This window comes from Temnothorax longispinosus, chromosome 5 (assembly GCF_030848805.1).
Source record: "Temnothorax longispinosus isolate EJ_2023e chromosome 5, Tlon_JGU_v1, whole genome shotgun sequence".
Lineage (NCBI taxonomy): Eukaryota > Metazoa > Arthropoda > Insecta > Hymenoptera > Formicidae > Temnothorax > Temnothorax longispinosus.
In genome coordinates this window covers 11897822-11917048 of record NC_092362.1, presented here as the reverse complement: position 1 = coordinate 11917048, position 19227 = coordinate 11897822, and the positions used below count along the sequence as shown (strand labels likewise).

The following is a 19227-nucleotide window of genomic DNA, read 5'->3' as shown; positions in this document are numbered from 1 at the left end:
CCTAGTTTGGCGTTCAATGGTATTCATTTCGTTAACGGAATCAATGGTATTCAATGGAATTCATCATGAAACTTTCCAATCCCTAACCTGGCATTCAGTGGTATTCATTTCGTTAACGGAATCAATGGTATTCAATAATTCATCACGAAACTTTCCAATCCCTAACCTGGCATTCAGTGATATAATATTTTTGTGTCAGAATTAGATGGAATTCAAAAAAGACAAATTCTTTCCAAAATAAGGAATTCCATGATATTGAAACTATTTCGATCCCTTTTTTGGACAGAATGGAATTCGGAAAGTCCTTAATTGAATTCCTGGCAATCCTGTTTTAATTCTTTTCAATCTTTTTTCGTTTGCTGGGATATACATATATATATATATATATATATATATATATATATATATATATATGTATATACCATAGACATATTATATCTAGACCGAGCATATGCTCAAAAAGGAGTGGGGGTATAGGCGACGTAGAAAGAGAGACACTCTGTTGTGTGGCTGTTCGTTCTCCCTCGTTTCGCGCATGCGTACGCAAAATAACCGTGATGGGAGGGAGGCATTAAGAAAGAGGAGCGAGGTGGAACAAGGAAGTGAAACGACTGAAATGGAACGGCTAGAAGTGCTGAAATTGGTTATGGCCGTATAAGTGCGTATAAGCGGAAACCGCGTTGAACAAAGTGAAGTGTTGGAACGCGTTTAACGTGCGTGAACGTGCTAAAAGTGTGGCTAAAATTGCAAAAAGTGGTGAATTGCTATATATGTTGGAAAGAATTCGATCCTTCGTTTCCACGACAGTTTCACAGGTAATGTGTAAATCTGGAAGTGGTTAGATTTTATCACGTGTATTTCTTTATATAAAAATATTATACGTCTCGAAATTTAACATCTCGACGATTGATCTAAAAAGTGCTGTGTCCGACAAACCAAGTTGGCTCGCAGTTTTTCATATCGGATGTTCATATCGGAAAGATCAAACAATGTTAAATATTGTAAAGTCGGTTTAAAGTAATTATTTCTGTTAATAATCACTGGCGGAATAAATATATTATTCGGTATAAAAATATTCTTTAGCTTTAATTTAAAATAATGTATAGTATTATGTTTAGTTTTCCGAAAGATGCAGAAAGGCGAGAAAAATGGTTTGCTAGCATTGGGTACACTATCAGTGCTTACAAAAATGCAAGAATTTGCAGTGATCATTTTGCACATAAAGATTATTATTACTGTGGCACACCTGTACCATGTAAAAGATTATACAAAACTGCAATTCCATCTATTTTTATGCAAAAGTAACAATAGACTTTTCAATAAAATAAGATTACGATTTTTTTTTTTTTTTTTTTTTTTTTTTTAAATAAATTATACTTTTATTAAGGTTATATTATTTATTGTTACTATAATAAAAGGTTATTACATAAAAATTGTATATATAGATATACATATATTTTATACATAAAGCATCAGATATAAAGAAATGTTTTTTGTTTCATATAGATCTCGTCAAAACAAAGAAAACTCAAGCAATATAACAAACACACAAGACAATCAAGATTCAATAATGGATATCGAACATGATACTACTAATGGTGACAATAATACTACAAACAGAGAAAACACAAGCAATATAACAAACACACAAGACAGTCAAGACTCAATAATGGGTATCGAACATGATACTAGTAATGGTAACAATAATACTAGTAATGGGGCAATACTTTCAAAAAGAAATAGCAGTGGGAAAAGGTAAGACAAACACAAAAATAAACATTCTAATTTGTTCCAATTTGCAAATATTATAAATAAACTTTTGTTTCAGAAAACGATGTAATATTGACGAAGTTGAAAAGGTTTTCGTCAAAACTGGTAAACATAATGTAGAATGTTTAAAAAAAAACAGAGTTCACTAGTTATGCTTGGATAACATTTACAAAATATCTACGATATAATAGATATTTAAACAAAGTGTCTGTTGCACGAAAGTCAAAATTAGAAAAAAAATTAATATCGCTGCAATCTATGACACAAATGTTGAAAGCTAAAAATTTGGTAACAGAAGATGTTGCAAATGCCCTAAAGGTTAGTAATTAATAATGCCTTTAAACTGCAGATTTTTATGTATTTCGTAATTAATGAATAACTTAAAATACTTGTAAATTATATTTCAGTTAACAGTAATTGTTACGAATATAAAACTATAACATAAAAATGTGCAGTCCATATTGATATTTGTACAGAAGTCATTTAATAGATTGCCAACCAGCAAGTATTATACTTAAGTATTTGTTAATATAAGCACTGCTGAGATTAAAATTGTATTTAGGACAATAATGAGAATAAATGTAGATATAATATAAAGAAAGTAGGTAAAGAATAGTATGTAATTATGTAAATGTAAAAATAATTATGTGAATCTGTTTGCACAAGCTCGCGCACAAACCTGAACTCGAGAATTTGTTGAGGAAGGAACAAATAAAAAGAATCCGTTTATTGAGAGAGAGATTGTGTTTAGTGATTTATGTAATTAAGAAAATTGATATCGGGCAGAACTATACAAAGAATACCAACATTTGTTGCCTAGGGGAAGGGAAACTGCCCAAAAACCTTCCCAGTATTCGTGAACAAAATTACAATACAAAAGAAAATAATTTGGTATCTTACAAGAAAATAAGCTGTACAAAGTATAAGACAAAAGAAAATTATTAGTATAGAACAGTCCTTTCCTTAAAGATATGGCAGAATATACTTTGAATTTTTACTGAGGTATTTCTTTATCATATAACAAGATTCGTTATAAAAAGAATTGTAATAGTATGTTCTCATATAATTTATCTTGACGTAGTCAAGCTCAGAATTAGTTGTTCTTTTCTAAAGAAAGGATCATTTGAAACTGTAGGCTATTCGGTAACGGCGACTGTATGCTTGGCGGGGTGAACAGGAAAACACAAGGATTTCTCGAATACTCTATATATATATTTGTCCTCTGTACACTTAAACACGTCTTGACTCTACGACACTACGAGCTCTTCTGTACACGACCGAGACGACCGCAACGCAGACAATGACCGCACGTAAGCGTGGCGCCCCGAGGCTCGCGCCACACGGGAGCTGCCCTCTAGAAGGGCGGGAGCACATCGCTCGTTCAAAGCCCAGCTTCTCATACTCCCTCCCTTTGTGCGAGCGATCCGTGTTCGTCTAATTTTCTTCTTTATCTGTAACATATCAAAAATCAGTTATCGAGTAAAATTGATCTCTAACTCTGTTCAAACTCTACATTCATTATATTGTCTCTTAGATATGCAAATGCTTCTAAAGGTAAAGGTTTCGTCATAATGTCTGCCAAGTTCTCTTTGGTCTCAATCCATTCGACTTTCACCTTCCCTTGATCAACACACTGCTTGATAAAGTCTCCATGAGTGTCAGCCATATGTTTTCTGTTTCCAGTTTCTTCTCTTTCTTCTAAGTTTTTCTTTATTTCTTCTAAGTTATCATCAAACATTTTAAGTTTGTGACTTCCATCCTTCTTAGTGCAGTTTCCTGCTGCTCTGTTATCACACCAGATTGTTGCAGGCAAGAATGTTTTTCCAACAACATATCCGAGCGACTTGTCTAATGAGATTACTTCTTGACAGGCCTCACTCATTGCTAGATATTCTGCTCGACAGGTAGAGAGTGTGACATATGTCTGTTTATGACTTCTCCATGCTATCACATCTCCAAATATTTTGATTATATATCCTCCAGTGGATGTAGAATCAATGCAATCTCTGAAACTAGCGTCTGTCAGCGACTCTAACTCATCTGTTTTACCTTTAAACATCAATCCTCTATTTGCAGTTCCTCTAAGATATCTGAAGACTCTTTTTACATCTTGCCAGTCTTCTTCCGTGGGCTCTAATTGTCTTCTTGCTAAATAGTTTACTGCAAAGGCTATATCAGGTCGTGTAGCATTTGCCAGATACATTAAGCTTCCTATAGCTTCTCTATAAGGTACTCTTTTAGTTTCTTCTCTAATACTCTTTTCTTCTAATTTTCTGATCATTACTTGCAACCAACATATCATCTACATAAAGTAATACGATCACTATTTTGCCTTCTTTCCTCCACGTGAACAGGCATGGCTCATGTAGGTCGTTCTCTAATCCAAGTTTCTTAGCCTCTTCTGAAAATCTCTTATTCCATCTTTTCGGACTTATCTTCAATCCGTATAAAGCTCTATTCAATCTACACACCTTAGTCTTCTTGGTGTTTTCATCCAGTTCTACTCCCTCTGGAATTTCCATATATATTTCATCTTTTTCTTCTAGAACTCCATTTAAAAACGCAGTCTTAACATCTAGCTGACTAGCGTATAAGTTATATTTATTTATTATTGCTAATATAGATCTAACCAGTGACAGTCTTGAAACCGGTGCATATGTCTCTTTTAGATCATACACATTTTTGTCTTTACATCCTCTTATCACCAGTCTCGCTTTATATCTGGTTGATCCATCTGCTTCTAATTTCCTCTTAAATACCCATCTTGAATCTATTATATTAGGTCGTCTTCCATCTAATTTCTCTAATGGTCTATCGACAAGTTCCCACACTTGATTAGCATACATAGATTCAAGTTCCTCTTTGACTGCAATTTTCCAATTCTCTCTTTCGTTACTTGATATAGCTTCTTCATAAGTAACAGGCTCTCTATTTAACGATGCCATAAGGCATTGATGTAATTCATCTTCATTCTCTATATTCCGTTGAATATTTTTCACATTAATATAATTAGCAAAGCTAACATCTTCTATTTTTCTCCGCACATCAGTGTCTCCATTATCTTCTAGTTTTCTTTTAGTTTTACTTCTAGTCATTGGAGCTTCACTTTCCTTTCGTGCGTCCTTCTGCTTCTGTTCGTCTAGTTGTGTTGTTTGTTTTCTCGGTCTACCTCTTTTCCTTTTCTCAGGAATCTCTAGTTTTTGTTCTCCCTTTTCCTCATCCTCTACAAATTCTTTCATCCAATTTTCATCTAAGTCTTTTTCTTCTTCTATTTGACTGTTTTGATATACATTTTTATATGTTACCTTTTCATTAAATCTAATGTGTCGGGACTCTATAAATTTTCTTGTGCTTGGATGCCAGAGTATGTATCCAGTGTCAGTATATCCTACCAACACACCTCTAATAGCTCTCTTGTCAAATTTCGACGTAGGCTTTGGTACTCTTGCATATCCAATGCATCCAAATCTCTTTATTTGCTCGAAATGACAACTTGTTTCTGATGAGAACTTCTTCAAGAGGATCTCATACTCTATAGTCTTATGTGGAGATCTGTTGTACGCATGCACAGCAGCGTCAACTGCCAACTCCCACATACTCTTTGGTAATCCCGAGTCAAACATATATGTTCTTATTTTCTCTTGCATCGTTCTGTTGAACCTTTCTGCAACTCCATTATGTTCCGGAGTGTACGGTGGTGCATATATGGCTTCTATATTTTCTCTTTTTAACACTTCTTTAAAAGCACCTCCCGTAAATTCTTTGCCTTGATCTGATTTCACATAGCATAGCTTTTCTTCTTTTCCTAGTAGATTTCTGGCGGATATTAGGTATTTCTCTAGAGCCTCTCCCGATTCATCTTTCGTCTTCAAGGAGTAAGCTTTCGCTAATCTAGAATAATCGTCTATAAAGGTTATTATAAACCTCTTTCTTCCTGGATAAGATGTAGGTTTTATTGGACCCATGATATCCGTATGTATCACTTGTAGTGGTCTCTGTGCTCTATTTCTGTTTTCTTTAAACGGCAATTTTGCCATCTTTGCCATTATACAGACTTCACACTCTAATATGGAGTTATCAAACTTAACTGTCTCTAATCTCTTTTCTACTTTTTGTAGCTGTCTTAAATAGTTTAACGACGCATGACCTAATCTAACATGCCATAACATCGCCTCATTTATTTTCTCTAATTTCTTTACTTTTTCAATTACTGAGCTTTCACACATTTCTTCTATATTCTCTAATGTTTGTATATCTTCTAACTTAATGACTTGATCGAGTTCAGCATTATTGTCTTCTATATTTTCGTTCACATTTGTGAGTTCTCCTTCATTCTCCCTCCCAATCGCAGAGCCAACATTGTCTCTTTCGTCTAATTCTCCCTCCGAAATTGATAATTCACTGGTCTGAATGTTTGCTTGCGATTGTTCAGGAAACTCACAATGTGGAACAATTTCTGCTCTACATCTATACACAGCACATTCTATACTTTCATTTGTCCTCTATATTATTGTTTTTAACCTCAAATTGCATAATCCAATTTGGTTTCTCATAAATTCCTTCGAAAACAATTTTATTTGTTAGTTTATTGTGAACTTTAAACACTTTATCATCTAAATAAATACTGAACCCTGCATCAGCCAGCTTTCTTAAAGATAGTAAATTTTCGGATACTTCCTTCGTTGCAATTACATTTGTTAATTTAATTACTTTCTTTTCTTTCTCATTTGTTAACAACAAAAGATCTCCTTTACCATCTATTGAAATGTCTGCAAGCTCATTCTTATTCGCGCATTTAATAACTCTATTATTACATTTTTCAATGTTTGACAAAATTATATTCTTATTCACAATGTGATCTGTTGCACTCGAATCTACAATAAAATTGACTAATTCTTTTGAACTATCTCTATCTTCTATTACTTTAGCCATGCATAATTTACCTTCTTTTGGTTTTCCTTCAATTGCTGTTTGCGATGGTATAGTTTTCTTGGCTGGTTGTATTTTGGTTACTTTCCCTTTATTATCTACTCTTTTTGTTCCTCTTTGCGCAAATCTACCCTTTTTCTTTATATTTTTATTAACGGTTTTATTTGTATACCTTTTTCCTCTAAATCTGTTCGTCTGGGCTCCGGCATTAGGACAGCTATCACCCTTGTGTCCTCTAATTTCCTGGCAGTAATAACAGAACCAGGCCTCTGATCCCGCTAGTGGGCAGTCCTTCGCCATGTGACCCAATTTGTTGCATCGGTAGCACTTTATTTCTTTGTGCTCTTCTGCAGTAGCCCTCTGCACTCTAACCTCTGGTTTCTCTAGCTTCTCTCTAACTTCACTCTTAGTCTCTGCCTCTAACTGCATCATGAAAGATTTTATTTCATCCACATTCATTTCTTTAAGATTAGTTTGTCTTCTAATTAAATCTACATTCCTCAGTTCTGGCACATTAATTGACACAGCTTGATACAATGCAGATCTCATTTCTTGTTCTGTGAGGGGTACCGCATCTTCACATGATTCATATTCTCTAATTATTGAATCAAAGCGTTCGCAAAAATCACTTACTTTTTCGTCTTTTCTCATTTTAATTTGATAGAGTTTAGTTCGTACCGATGCATGAGTAACGTTTACTTCACTCTTTTTATAACCTCTTAATTTCTTCAAAATTTCTTTTGGATCTTTCTCATGTAAAATCCTTTTATGATAATTTTCATCTAAATGATTGATTATTATATCTCTAACTAGACTTTTTCTCTTAGCAACTTTTAATTCGGAAAGATTTTCTGGACTTTCAATGTTTGAATCTATTACATCTAATAAATCGTTATTCATTAATTCGGATTTTAAATAATCCATCCAAAGATCAAAATTGGATTTTTGCGTCAGCTTATATTCTCTTCTAATATGCAACCTTTGACTGTTTAATTCTACCTCTAAAGCACTCTTAATTGTCTCTAAACTTCTATTTTTCTCGACTGAACAGACTGTTTCATCTAACTTTTTCTTTTTAGGCTCTACTTCTGATTCTTTAACCGTTTGTATACCGTTTTCTACTTTACTTTGTGTATTCTGTTTATTTACCTCTAAACGTCTAATCTTTAGTTTCTCTTTCTCTAAATTTACGTGGGCGACTTCTACCATGTTTTCCATCATGGAGGTTGCTTGGGCCATAACCTTATCCAACATCTTTAATACCGATTCCATTTTCTCAACCATCTTTTCTTGTTTCTCGTAAAGCATCTTTGTCCCTATAGGTAGTACAGGACGATTTTCAGCCCATTCTCTATTTACATCTATGTTTTCTATTATTTTTGGTTTGCCGCGTTTCGGGATTGCACCCTTTGCTTCAGTCTCCTTCTTGTTCTCTTTTTCTTCTTCATCTTTACTCATCGTTTTATTGCTACCTCTTTCTTTCTCTACCACTGTGACCACGCTGCTGTCACTATCGTAGTCAACCAGTGAATCTTGGTTTTCTTCCTCATCCATCGGAAGATTTTTCGTCTTATCTTCTTCCATCTAAATCGGGATTTAAATGTCAATTGAACATTAGCATTCCTCTTTTGACAAGATAAACCAACATTCATATTGACCGATAATAATTTACAATTTCTATCACTAGATCTCTTTCAGCGATAAAAATTTAATGCTTATGAGGCTATATAGAACGCACTGCAATTCACAATAACCCCAAAGCGAGAAAACCACGCGCCTCTGCAGGGCTATCCGCACGCGCACACCGCTGTCCGTTGCGATCTCCAGCACTGCTGAAAAGATCTATGGGAGCTCGGGTTGATCACGCACGCGCACGGGGCCCATACAAATTTACGCGGCCTCCCTGTACAGTAATCAAGCTACACCGCACAGCTAGTCATGCTCAATTACCGACCCGATACATGTCGATTTTGAAAATTTATTCCATACACATGCCTGTATATATATATATATATATGTGTGTTATGGCGTCGCATCGATGCTATGTTTTTCAAATCGATCATGCGTCAGCGCGTGCCCGGCAACGCGTCCCTCGCGCCAAAATAATGACTCACTTTTCACGATCGGACTTTCGCGCGCCAAAAAAATGACTCTCGCCGTTCACGATCGGACTTGCACAGGCACATCGCTTTTCCCGCCAGCTTGTTACCAAGCGGCATATATCTATCTCTTTCTATCTCACACATCTATCTCTTTCTATCTCACACATCTATCTCTTTATATCTCACACATCTATCTCTTTATACATCTATCTCTAATTCTCTTATTGTCACTGTTGCCTCTATTTCTATCTCTCAAGAAGAAGGCAAAAACATCTATCTCCTTCTAGCAGCATTTATCGAACGAACGTTCTTATTTGCTGAGAATTCTCTCGTTTTGCTCGTCAGCAACGAGGAATATTATTTACTTACCCTCTAATCTTCTAGATCCTTCTAAATGTTTTTCGTCTTCCCGATGCCCTTCGCCGGCGTCTCACACACTTCGCGTTACACGTTCAACTTGATGTTTTTGTGCTTCGTTCTTCACGCAGGGGAATCGTGCCCTGGGCCCATAACCTGTAGGCTATTCGGTAACGGCGACTGTATGCTTGGCGGGGTGAACAGGAAAACACAAGGATTTCTCGAATACTCTATATATATATTTGTCCTCTGTACACTTAAACACGTCTTGACTCTACGACACTACGAGCTCTTCTGTACACGACCGAGACGACCGCAACGCAGACAATGACCGCACGTAAGCGTGGCGCCCCGAGGCTCGCGCCACACGGGAGCTGCCCTCTAGAAGGGCGGGAGCACATCGCTCGTTCAAAGCCCAGCTTCTCATAGAAACATAAACACAAATCAATTCAAAACAAAAATATCAATTCAGCTATAATTTGTATAATCGGGGAAATAATGCATCAATCTTTTAGTTGAAATCATGAATAACTATCATCTGTCTAGTAAAGAATATTATTTGTAATTCGAATATTGACTGAGTATTACCTAACTCGTGTCTAAATTACGGCAAGGAAACAGATTACATCATGAGCGATTACTACAACACAAGCTATACATACAACATAAGCAACAACAAAGACACAAGCAATAAATTTCTCACTGAGTTTACTGAATTAAAACTTAGAATAGGCCTTCAATCTTTGATTGACACATTAATTCACCACAGCATAAACGTAATATTAGATAATTAATAATTCGCAAAATAATCACTAAGAGAATATAAAGTAATTGAGTAAGAGATTTTCTAGCAATGCAAGCAAACGATTATTTGATAATGTTGTCACGACGCGTGAAAACGATTTATATGTATTCCGCAAGTAAAACATTCTAATTTAGTTGTGAATGAAACGAATGTACGCAAGTTAACGTAATTAACTACAAAAGATATTATAGAATTGATTATAAAGAATTAATCGCACGAAAGAAAGAATTACAGTTTTTTATTATGAAGAAAACGGTCGATTTAACTCGAGATGTAAGATTAATAAATTAACTAATCGGGGATTTCTTGTACAGCATTAGACGGGGTCTAATGTTAAAGAATCGGGGACTCTTTGCAATACGTTAGACGGGGTCTGACGTTAAAGAATCGGAGATTTCTTGTAATACGTTAGACGAAATTCTAACTGTCTATCTCGTACAGATTAAAGGCGGTACCTTATAATTGAGGCTTTGATATTACGGTAATGGTTGAAAATAGCAATGATCAAACCAAGAGACGGTTTCTCGAACGTTCCAGAAAATGGCTGCTCTCCTTGAGCTTTCCACGTGCCGGTCAGGCTCGCTAGGACGTATCGCAATGGCTTCCTTTCTGCGACGATAGTTGTTGTCCTTCTTATGCTGCGTACACGATCCACCGGTATATTGGCTGCTGCACACTGAGAGGCAAATCTCGGCTACCTCACAACTCGATTACAAGTTAACAGCGAAAAGATGACGCAACTACGTATTTTACTCGAACTGATTACAACGGGTGTGTAACGCACGATGTCCGGAAGACGAATGCTCGCTCGCCCGGGCTGCGCGCCCCTCCCAACATGCTCAAGCATGCGCGGTAAACTTGCGCCTCGCCGCCTGGGACGCAACGTAGTCGGCGCTGCTTGCGCGCCTTTTCACCGGCCTACGTAGAATGCGCGGCTTGACCTATTGCATTACAACTGCCACTAATGGCCGCAAAAAAACAACAACACAACCTCTCTCTCTCTCTCTTTCCTTTTCAACTTCAAACAAAATCTTAAAAGTTAAAATAACAATTAAGAAAGTAAGAAAGTAAAGAAAAGTAAGTAATCATGTAAATGTAAAAGTAATTAGGTAAATGTAAGAAGTTAAAATAACAAGTTTCTTCTTATTTTATTTCGAAATTGTATATAAACGTATAGAGAACCCGAATACTTCGGTAAAGTATAAATGATGTAATTTATCACGTTACGGGTGGTAAATGAGATAATATCGTAATGTCTTATAGGATGTAGTGCCTGGTCCTGTAGAAGAATTACTAACAAGACTTTTAAATGAGCGAAAGCCAAAAGTTTTTCCACACGCTTTGAGACGTTTTGCTTGTACGCTCCATTTTCACTCCCCTGCGGCATACTCATTCCTAAGAAAAACGTTTTTAAAATGTCTTCCACATCCAACTACTATTCGAACATGGATGCGAAATATTAGTAGCGACTCCGGTATATCTGACCAAGCATTAAAAACCGTACGCAATGTAGTTCGAAATGCTCGCGAAAAAAATAAGAAAATAGTGTTCAATTTAACTTTCGATGAAATGAGTATTAGAAAAAGTGTTGATTGGGATAAACAAAAATCACATGGTTTTGTTGACATCGGTGCCATTGCTAAAGATAAAGTGCCGCTTGCTAGTGAAATTTTTGTCTTTATGTTAGTTGCAATAAACCAGAATTTTAAACTTCCAATTGCATATTACTTCACTAATAAATTAAATGGTCGTGAAAAAGCAAAGTTATTAAAGACTATTTTATGTGCACTTCATGAAAACGATCTAGATATTGTCAGTATTACGTTTGATGGAGTATCTTCCAATATATCTATGTGTGAAGAATTGGGCGCACGTTTGAAACAAACTGAAATTGAACAGATTGTACCATATTTTGTTCATCCCGCTGATGAGTCTAAACGTATATATATTTTTTTATGACGCGTGTTACATGATAAAACTTGTTAGAAATGCACTTGGTAAGGAAGACTTAAGTGATAACGAAAATCATATAATTAGTTGGACGGCAATTAGTTTCGTTACAAGACGCGGAAAAATTACACCTTGCGACTAAAGTTAGAAGTAGACATGTATACTTTTACAACGAAAAAATGAAAGTACATTTAGCAGCACAAGTTTTCAGTAATTCGGTAACTGCTGCACTTGGGTTTGGAGAATATGACTTAAAATTACCTCATTTTGCCGGAGCTTCAGCAACCGCGACATTTTGCAAGACATTTAACGACTTATTTGACATATTAAATTCTAAAAATTTAAATAATAAAACAGAAACCAAACGAGCAATAACAAAAGATAAAATACGTATTCTAAAAGATAACATTGAGAGGTTTGTTTTATATATTAAATCTTTAAAAATTAAAGACGTTCCTGTACTTCAAAGTGTACGAAAAACAGACTTTATTGGGTTTGTTATTGATTTACAAAATAGTATTGCTTTAGCAGAACAGCTATTTAATGAAAATACAATACAGTTTTTGTTAACATACAAATTATCCCAAGACCACATTGAAACTTTCTTTTCTTTGATTAGAAGAATGAACGGTTGGAACAATAATCCGAGTGCGAAACAATTCAAAGCATCTTATAGAAAAGTATTACATTTAGCAAATGTGTCTGTTCCTTTAAGTGCAAACTGCATTCCACAAGACGACACTGTACTACTTCAGACACTCATTTATCATACTACAGTATTAATAAACTGAACAAATTTATCAAAGTTCAGAAGGATGCCCTCCCGCGTTTCTCAACGAGTAATGTGGTCTACAGGATTTGTTGCCGGGATTGTGACGCGTCATACGTTGGACAAACCGGTAGACAATTAAAAACCAGAATATCTGAACATCGTCTCCACATCAATAGAAATAGTTCCTCCCACTCTGTGATCACCGACCATAGAAATCAAAATAATCACGACTTTAATTGGGATAACGTTGAGATCTTGGATCACGAAAGATTTTATCATAAACGACTCGTTTCGGAGGTTCTATACATTAGCCAACAACGCCTCGGCTTAAATCTCCAATCAGATACCGATTTTCTGCACCACGCTTACTTGCCTATCGTAAGCAATGTTTAGCCTTCGGTTTCCTTCCTTGGCTGGTTACATTGTTTACGATAACGGCTCCGATCTACATACGTTGCGACCTTCTTTTCATTTTGTTTCTGACTTTACGTTGACTGCAATGTTCTTACTTTAATTCCGAGATGTGCTACTTTCCGGTTTTATACTGTATTGCTGCGACTTTTTTATTCTGTACTTGTTCTCGACTACTGCGGAGCTTAAGGTGAGCTTTCTCCTTTTTCCTTTCTGTAACGATAAACTTATAGCTTTTTCGATTTTAGTGGAATGTCCACCACAACCGGGTTTATTTGCTTGCTTGCCATGACATCTCTCCAGGAAGGGAGTTTGCTGCTTCGATCTCCGCAGGAATAGTTTCATTTTACTAATAAACGCTGAAGATGGCCCAAATGAGGGGCCGAAACGTTCGTCATATGTAAATACACGCCTAAACTTTATTGCGCTCCACGTTCTGCGCTGACTCGCATCGCCGTTTTTAATGTTGTTATTTATATTTATTTGGTATTCAATTAGACTTTATTTTATACATCGTAATTCCCTGAATGAGGTTACTCCTTTCTGCATCTTTTGGAAAACTATAAACATATATATAATACTTTACATTATTTTGATTTGAAGTTGAAGAATATTTATATATAATAAATAAATATATATGTTATAAAATCTAACCATACTCAGATTTATTATACATTACCTGTCAAATTGCTGTGGAAACGAAGGATTCCATTCTTTGTATACGTGGCACTTCATAATTTTTGGCAATTTGAGCCACACTTTTGCTATAAAATATTAAAAATAATTATCACTTAAAATAGTAGCGTTTTTAAGATTATAATAGCTCATATATACATATATAATAACCAATACATACAACTTGTTTTTGTTCCTAATATCGATGGTATTTACTTTATGCCATAGCTGCAGAACCACAGAGTAATATGCTTTTTACGTATAAACAGATATTGCTTTTTACGTCATCTGCTTATAGTATTTATTAACGTTTGATATATAGTCACCATCTACCATATAGAAAGAGAGTTTTCACGTTCCAGCACTTCATTTAACTACTTTATTTTATTGGCGTCCTTTTATAAACTTGAATAAATACCGATAAACAAACTCGCCGTAAAAAGCATTATCTTTTTATATGTAAAAAACGTATTTACTCTGTGGTCCTACAGCAACTTCTAGCCGTTTCACGTTCCAAGTTTTAATTCCTCGTTCCACCTCGCTCGGCTCGCTCCTCTTTCTTAATGCTTCCCTCCCATCACGCTTATTTTGCGTACGCATGCGCGAAACGAGAGAGAACGAACAGCCACACAACAGAGTGTCTCTCTTTCTACGTGCGCCTATACCCCCACTCCTTAACGCTCGGTCTAGATATAATATGTCTATGGTATATACCGGGTGTTTGAGACCACCCGCCCACCTCTTTTTTTTTCAAAAACTAAGTATTTTAGAAAAAACCGTTCCAGACAAAAATTGTATGGTTTTGAGGGGAACATAAGATGGTGTCATTGATTTGACCTTGAGTGGCATCGTTAAGGACAGGTCAAGGACACCTTCAGTTTTTTAAATAGAATCCCCTATTTTTTATTGCATATTCTTATAGCTTATGTCGAGAGCTTTCCAAAACACTATAATTAAATGTTTTTTCATTAAGTACTTTTCGAGTTATAAGGCTTGAAAGTTACAGTATTGTGACATAATATTTTGTTAAGTATTTATAATTCAAATTCCTTACTTTTTATTTTTGCAAACAATACGAATCAATTAATGTAAAGAAAACACAATTTTCTTAAAGAAAAACTTGTTGTGTAACTGTTTATTGCATATTTATTATTTTCTTAGCTTCTCACGATTCGGGGTGCTTGATTTGCGTGAGTTCCCTTGCCTCTCACGATTCGGGGTGCTTTTTTAATAACTATCAATCACGCAGTAAAAAATCGGTACTCTTCTTTCATGGTATACGCTAAATTTAAGTCTTTGTCGAAAGTAATTCAATATGTATGTACTTGGTAAATAGACATTCTGTAAGAATGAAACTTAATGCATGAATATGAATGCCTACAGAAATTACACAGCGCGCAATAGTTTATTCCAGGTATTTTAGACATTGTTTTTAACAACGGTACAAGAATTACACTCATTATAAATGGCATTAAAATTGTTCTTCAGCTTTGTAGATTAGTGCGCTATCTACTGTGCTACATTATGCTCTTACACAACAAGTTTTTCTGTAAGAAAATTTTTTTTTTTTTTTACATTAATTGATTCATATTGTTTGCAAAAATAAAAAGTAAGGAATTTGAATTATAAATACTTAACAAAGTATTATGTCACAATACTGTAACTTTCAAGCCTTATAACTCGAAAAGTACTTAATAAAAAAATACTTAATTATAGTGTTTTGGAAAGCTTGCAACCTGATTTCCCTCGGTCTCGCTGGCCGAGGGGGCGCGGCTGCAAATTAATCCGCGAACCACCGGACGATAGCTCCAAGGAGATAACGAAGTCACTTTTCTTACCGTAATTCCCGTATCTGAGGTCTTGGGCGATACTATTCGATTGGGCGCCAGGTGCGATTATAGACGCGCACCACGTCTCGAAAGCGTTCTCCTCCTTAGTCTCGCCACCAGCTCAGGGCGTAGCTCCGCGTGAAAGGGATGAAGGTGGAGAAGGAGCGTGACGCAAGCAACACACAAAAATAAAGCCCGACGATAAACAATATTAATGAGATATATTTCATTCAGTAAACGAACAAATCGTATCGGGAAACCAAGGCCGGATCTCGCTCAAATGGCCGGTACCAACGCGGTAACCGGATCGGCCGTTACAGCACGCGCGGAATGCGTGATGTTCACGCTCGCGAGGCTCCCTTCGCGAGCAAAGCTCTCAAACGAGCCCCGCAATCTCGATTCTAAGCGCGACCCCGCGATAACGCCAATCCGCCCATGCCTTAATCTCCGGATCCCGAACGCTCGGCGGTTCTTACACGCCCGACGCAAACGATTCTCATACACCCGACATAACAAGTCTCACACGCTCGACATATACGACTCGCACACGCACGACACAATATATGCAACGCCAGATATATATGCAACGCCAGATAATGGCGCGCTCGCGAGATTCCCTTTCGAGCAGACGCGACGATATTTGCCCGCTCACACGGCGCAAGATATCCGCAAGGCTCGCGATGCACCCCAATGCACTCCAAGGTGCCCGGCGCGGTTCCTCCCGACGCGCACACGGGACTTCCGTACGCGACACGCGACAATATACCCAAATACGCAAAACAGGTGCCCGGCGCGGTCCCTCCCGACACGCACACGGGACTTCCGTACGCGACACGCCACAATATACTCCAATACGCAACACTAAACACAATATGTACCGGAGCGTGCCGCCCGCGGCACACCTCCGTCCACGATTCACAAGACACGCACGACGATATACGCGAATTGACTGCCGATCATACGCAAGCTTTCGAGTAGGGCTTTTACTGTTTCTGGCTACGATCTCGGCCGGTCACGTGCCCGCGATCCCGACACACAGCCGCGATAATCTTCCCGGCATCCACAACGGCGGGAGCCGGTAGCTAAGTACGACACGTAATCAGGCCGATTCACACGGTAATCTACTCGATATACGCCTTTCTGGCACCGTGTCGCGACCGAGATCGAGCCCTCAATTCATAGGCAGCACCGGAGTGGAGATCTTACAATTCGGCTGCTCGCTGCTGCTCAGCGGCGTCGGGGCGCTCCTCCAGGAGTGGCTCCTCGTCCGCGGCTAGATCGACTGTCGACAGTGAAGAGCGGCCGGCTCGGCGGGACCACGCCGGACCCCCGCACTTGCGCCCTCAAACTCGCGGTTCTTCCGCCCCGCCGATTGGTCGTGTGTGTCGCCCTGTTCGCGACGTTGCAGACGATTTCCGCCATTTTCCCGCGGCCCGTTTGACTTGGCTGCTGGTTGCGCGCGGGCCCCTCGCGGTTTTCCGCCCGGCTGGCCAGGCCGTGGCGGCGTCGCTCGGCCCTTGGGGCGCCGTCGGGTGAGTGTGTGGGTCGTCCACCCGCGCTGCAGTCGCGGTGGCGCACCCGTGTTCATGCTGCGGCGGGGCCATGTTACGCTGTGCAAGGCATTTCCGGCGCTTTTCCAGCGGCAGGTCCCGGTGGCCCGCCCGTCGGCCGACCACTCCGCCGTGCGTCCTCCGAGCGCCCGTTTTTCCCTCGTCGCGACTATCGTCGTTACATCTGGTCGTGATCCCACGCTCTGGCACCACCTGTCATCCCTACGGAATGTCTCTCAAAAAAGGTTAGTTAACGCGGGTAGCCCTTCCTCGACCCTAGTCGAGGCGCCATCCCTGACCTTCTCCTCGGCCGAGCTATCGTTTGGGCGGTGGACGCGACAAATGTCACGTCACAAGCTCTCGATATAAGCTATAAGAATATGCAATAAAAAATAGGGGGTTTCATTTAAGAAACTGAAGGTGTCCTTGACCTGTCCTTAACGATGCCACCCAAGGTCAAATCAATGACATCATCTTATGTTCCCCTCAAAACAATACAATTTTTGTCTGAAACGTTTTTCTCTAAAATGCTTAGTTTTTGAAAGAAAAGGGGTGGGGGGGTGGTCTCGGACACCCGGTATATATATATATATATATATATATATATATATATATATATATATATATTGTGACGTGACAAATGTCACGTCCCTTATCCCAGATGGGAGCTCGGCCGAGGGAAGCGTCAGGGATGGTGCCTCCGCCCGGGGCGGGCGGAGAGCGAACATTTAGGTTAGGATTAAGATTTTTTGCGAGCGTTGCAGGTCGAGGGAGTGCGGAGCAGATATATGGCCAGGGTCACGGCGTTGTAACGGCACATGCCGCATCGAGGGACTTACGGCTGGACAGCAGGAAGCTCCCGAGGGCGGACGGTCGACGGGCGGGTCACGCTGGAGCCCATAGCCGGAAAATCAGCTGGCCTGTCAAGGCGTTACCAGCGGCACGAGAGCACTGCAGCCCGAATACGGAGGACCCGAAGAGGGGGACGCCCCGACGAAGGTTCCCGTCAAGGAACGAGGCCACCACCGGTGTACCGCCACCGGTCGACGAGCCAGGGCCCGGCCGGCCTGGCCGTCGAGAAACCGGACGATGAGTCGCGGCCTGGACAGCCGGTCTCACGTAGGCGGGCTTTAAATCTACCGCCGGCGGATGGGAGATGCGTTGTACGGCCGGAGTTCGGACACACCGGAGATCGGGAAAATATAGAGGAATATACATCTGCGTACCATACCTGGAGAGTTTTGTGATTGCGAATGCGCTACATAATCGACCGATGTGATCATCGTGACTACGTTAATTTGTTATTGTGCGTCTGATTGCGTTAAATGTTACAATCAAGGTAGGATGTAGGAAATTGCGTTGCGCGGAATTGATATAATTTTACGCTGAAGATGGCCGAAGAAAGGGCCGAAACGTTCGTTTCTTTTGTCTTTAACGACTAAATATATTGTTTTATATGTACACGTGGTAAATTTATTGCGCACTGAGTACCGCGCTGGGCTCCTATTGCCTCTCTCACACATAATGTCGATTTATACAGTGAGCCTTTTTATTTTATAAGTAGTGTATATAGGCCGGTTCAGGCCCGGGGGCTCCGAGGGGGGTGAGGGAGGGGGGGAGTATCGGATTTCGCGGGGGGGTGAGGGGGGGGGGGAGGAGCGGGGTATCGGGTTACACAGGGGTGTCGGGTTACACAGGGGTATCGGGTTACACAAGGGTATCGGGTTACACAAGGGTATCAGATTTCGCGGGGAAGAGGGGGAGGGGGTTGACCTTGACATACCACCGGGATGACTCACCGTGATGACTCACCGGGATGAGTCACCGGGATGACTCACCCGCGCCGCGGGTCCGCGGGAGGGGAAGTCCGCGTTCGCGGTCGCGGGCGCGGGCCGCGGGGGGCGCGCGAGGGCCGCGCGAGGGCCGCGCGAGGGTCCGCGGGAGCCGCGTGGGGGTCCGCGGGGGCCGCGGTCGCGCCGCGGGGTCCTCGTTCGCAACGACGCGCCGCTAGGCGGCGCACAATGGTAAGACTAACTCGATAGCGCACTGCGTAGTAGCGTGTTTTATTGTCGATGAC

At 39.6% G+C, this 19227-nt stretch overlaps 1 protein-coding gene and 1 pseudogene across 3 annotated transcripts; one reads left to right on the top strand and one right to left on the bottom strand.

Annotated features, from left to right (window-relative positions):
- The first annotated feature begins 567 nt into the window (after nucleotides 1-567).
- LOC139813468 (uncharacterized) lies at nucleotides 568-2774 on the top strand (annotated as a pseudogene).
- Nucleotides 2775-2960: 186 nt separating this feature from the next.
- LOC139813021 (uncharacterized) lies at nucleotides 2961-9594 on the bottom strand. 3 transcript variants are annotated; one of them, XM_071778260.1, is made up of 3 exons: nucleotides 9171-9594; nucleotides 6714-8283; nucleotides 2961-3221 (listed from the first exon to the last, which is right to left on the bottom strand). In XM_071778260.1, exons 2-3 carry the CDS (start codon nucleotides 8281-8283, stop codon nucleotides 3205-3207), a joined length of 1587 nt encoding a protein of 528 aa, XP_071634361.1. In that variant the 5' UTR covers nucleotides 9171-9594; the 3' UTR covers nucleotides 2961-3204. The 3 variants fall into 3 exon arrangements, with proteins under 3 accessions (XP_071634361.1, XP_071634363.1, XP_071634362.1); XM_071778262.1 differs by lacking the exon at nucleotides 9171-9594 and having other exon boundaries at nucleotides 6714-7122; nucleotides 7849-9164; XM_071778261.1 differs by lacking the exon at nucleotides 9171-9594 and having other exon boundaries at nucleotides 6872-9164.
- Nucleotides 9595-19227: the final 9633 nt, after the last annotated feature.

Excerpts from the sequence above, each read along its gene's own strand:
- LOC139813021 (XM_071778260.1), bottom strand. The coding sequence starts at position 8,283 with ATGGAAGAAGATAAGACGAAAAATCTTCCGATGGATGAGGAAGAAAAC.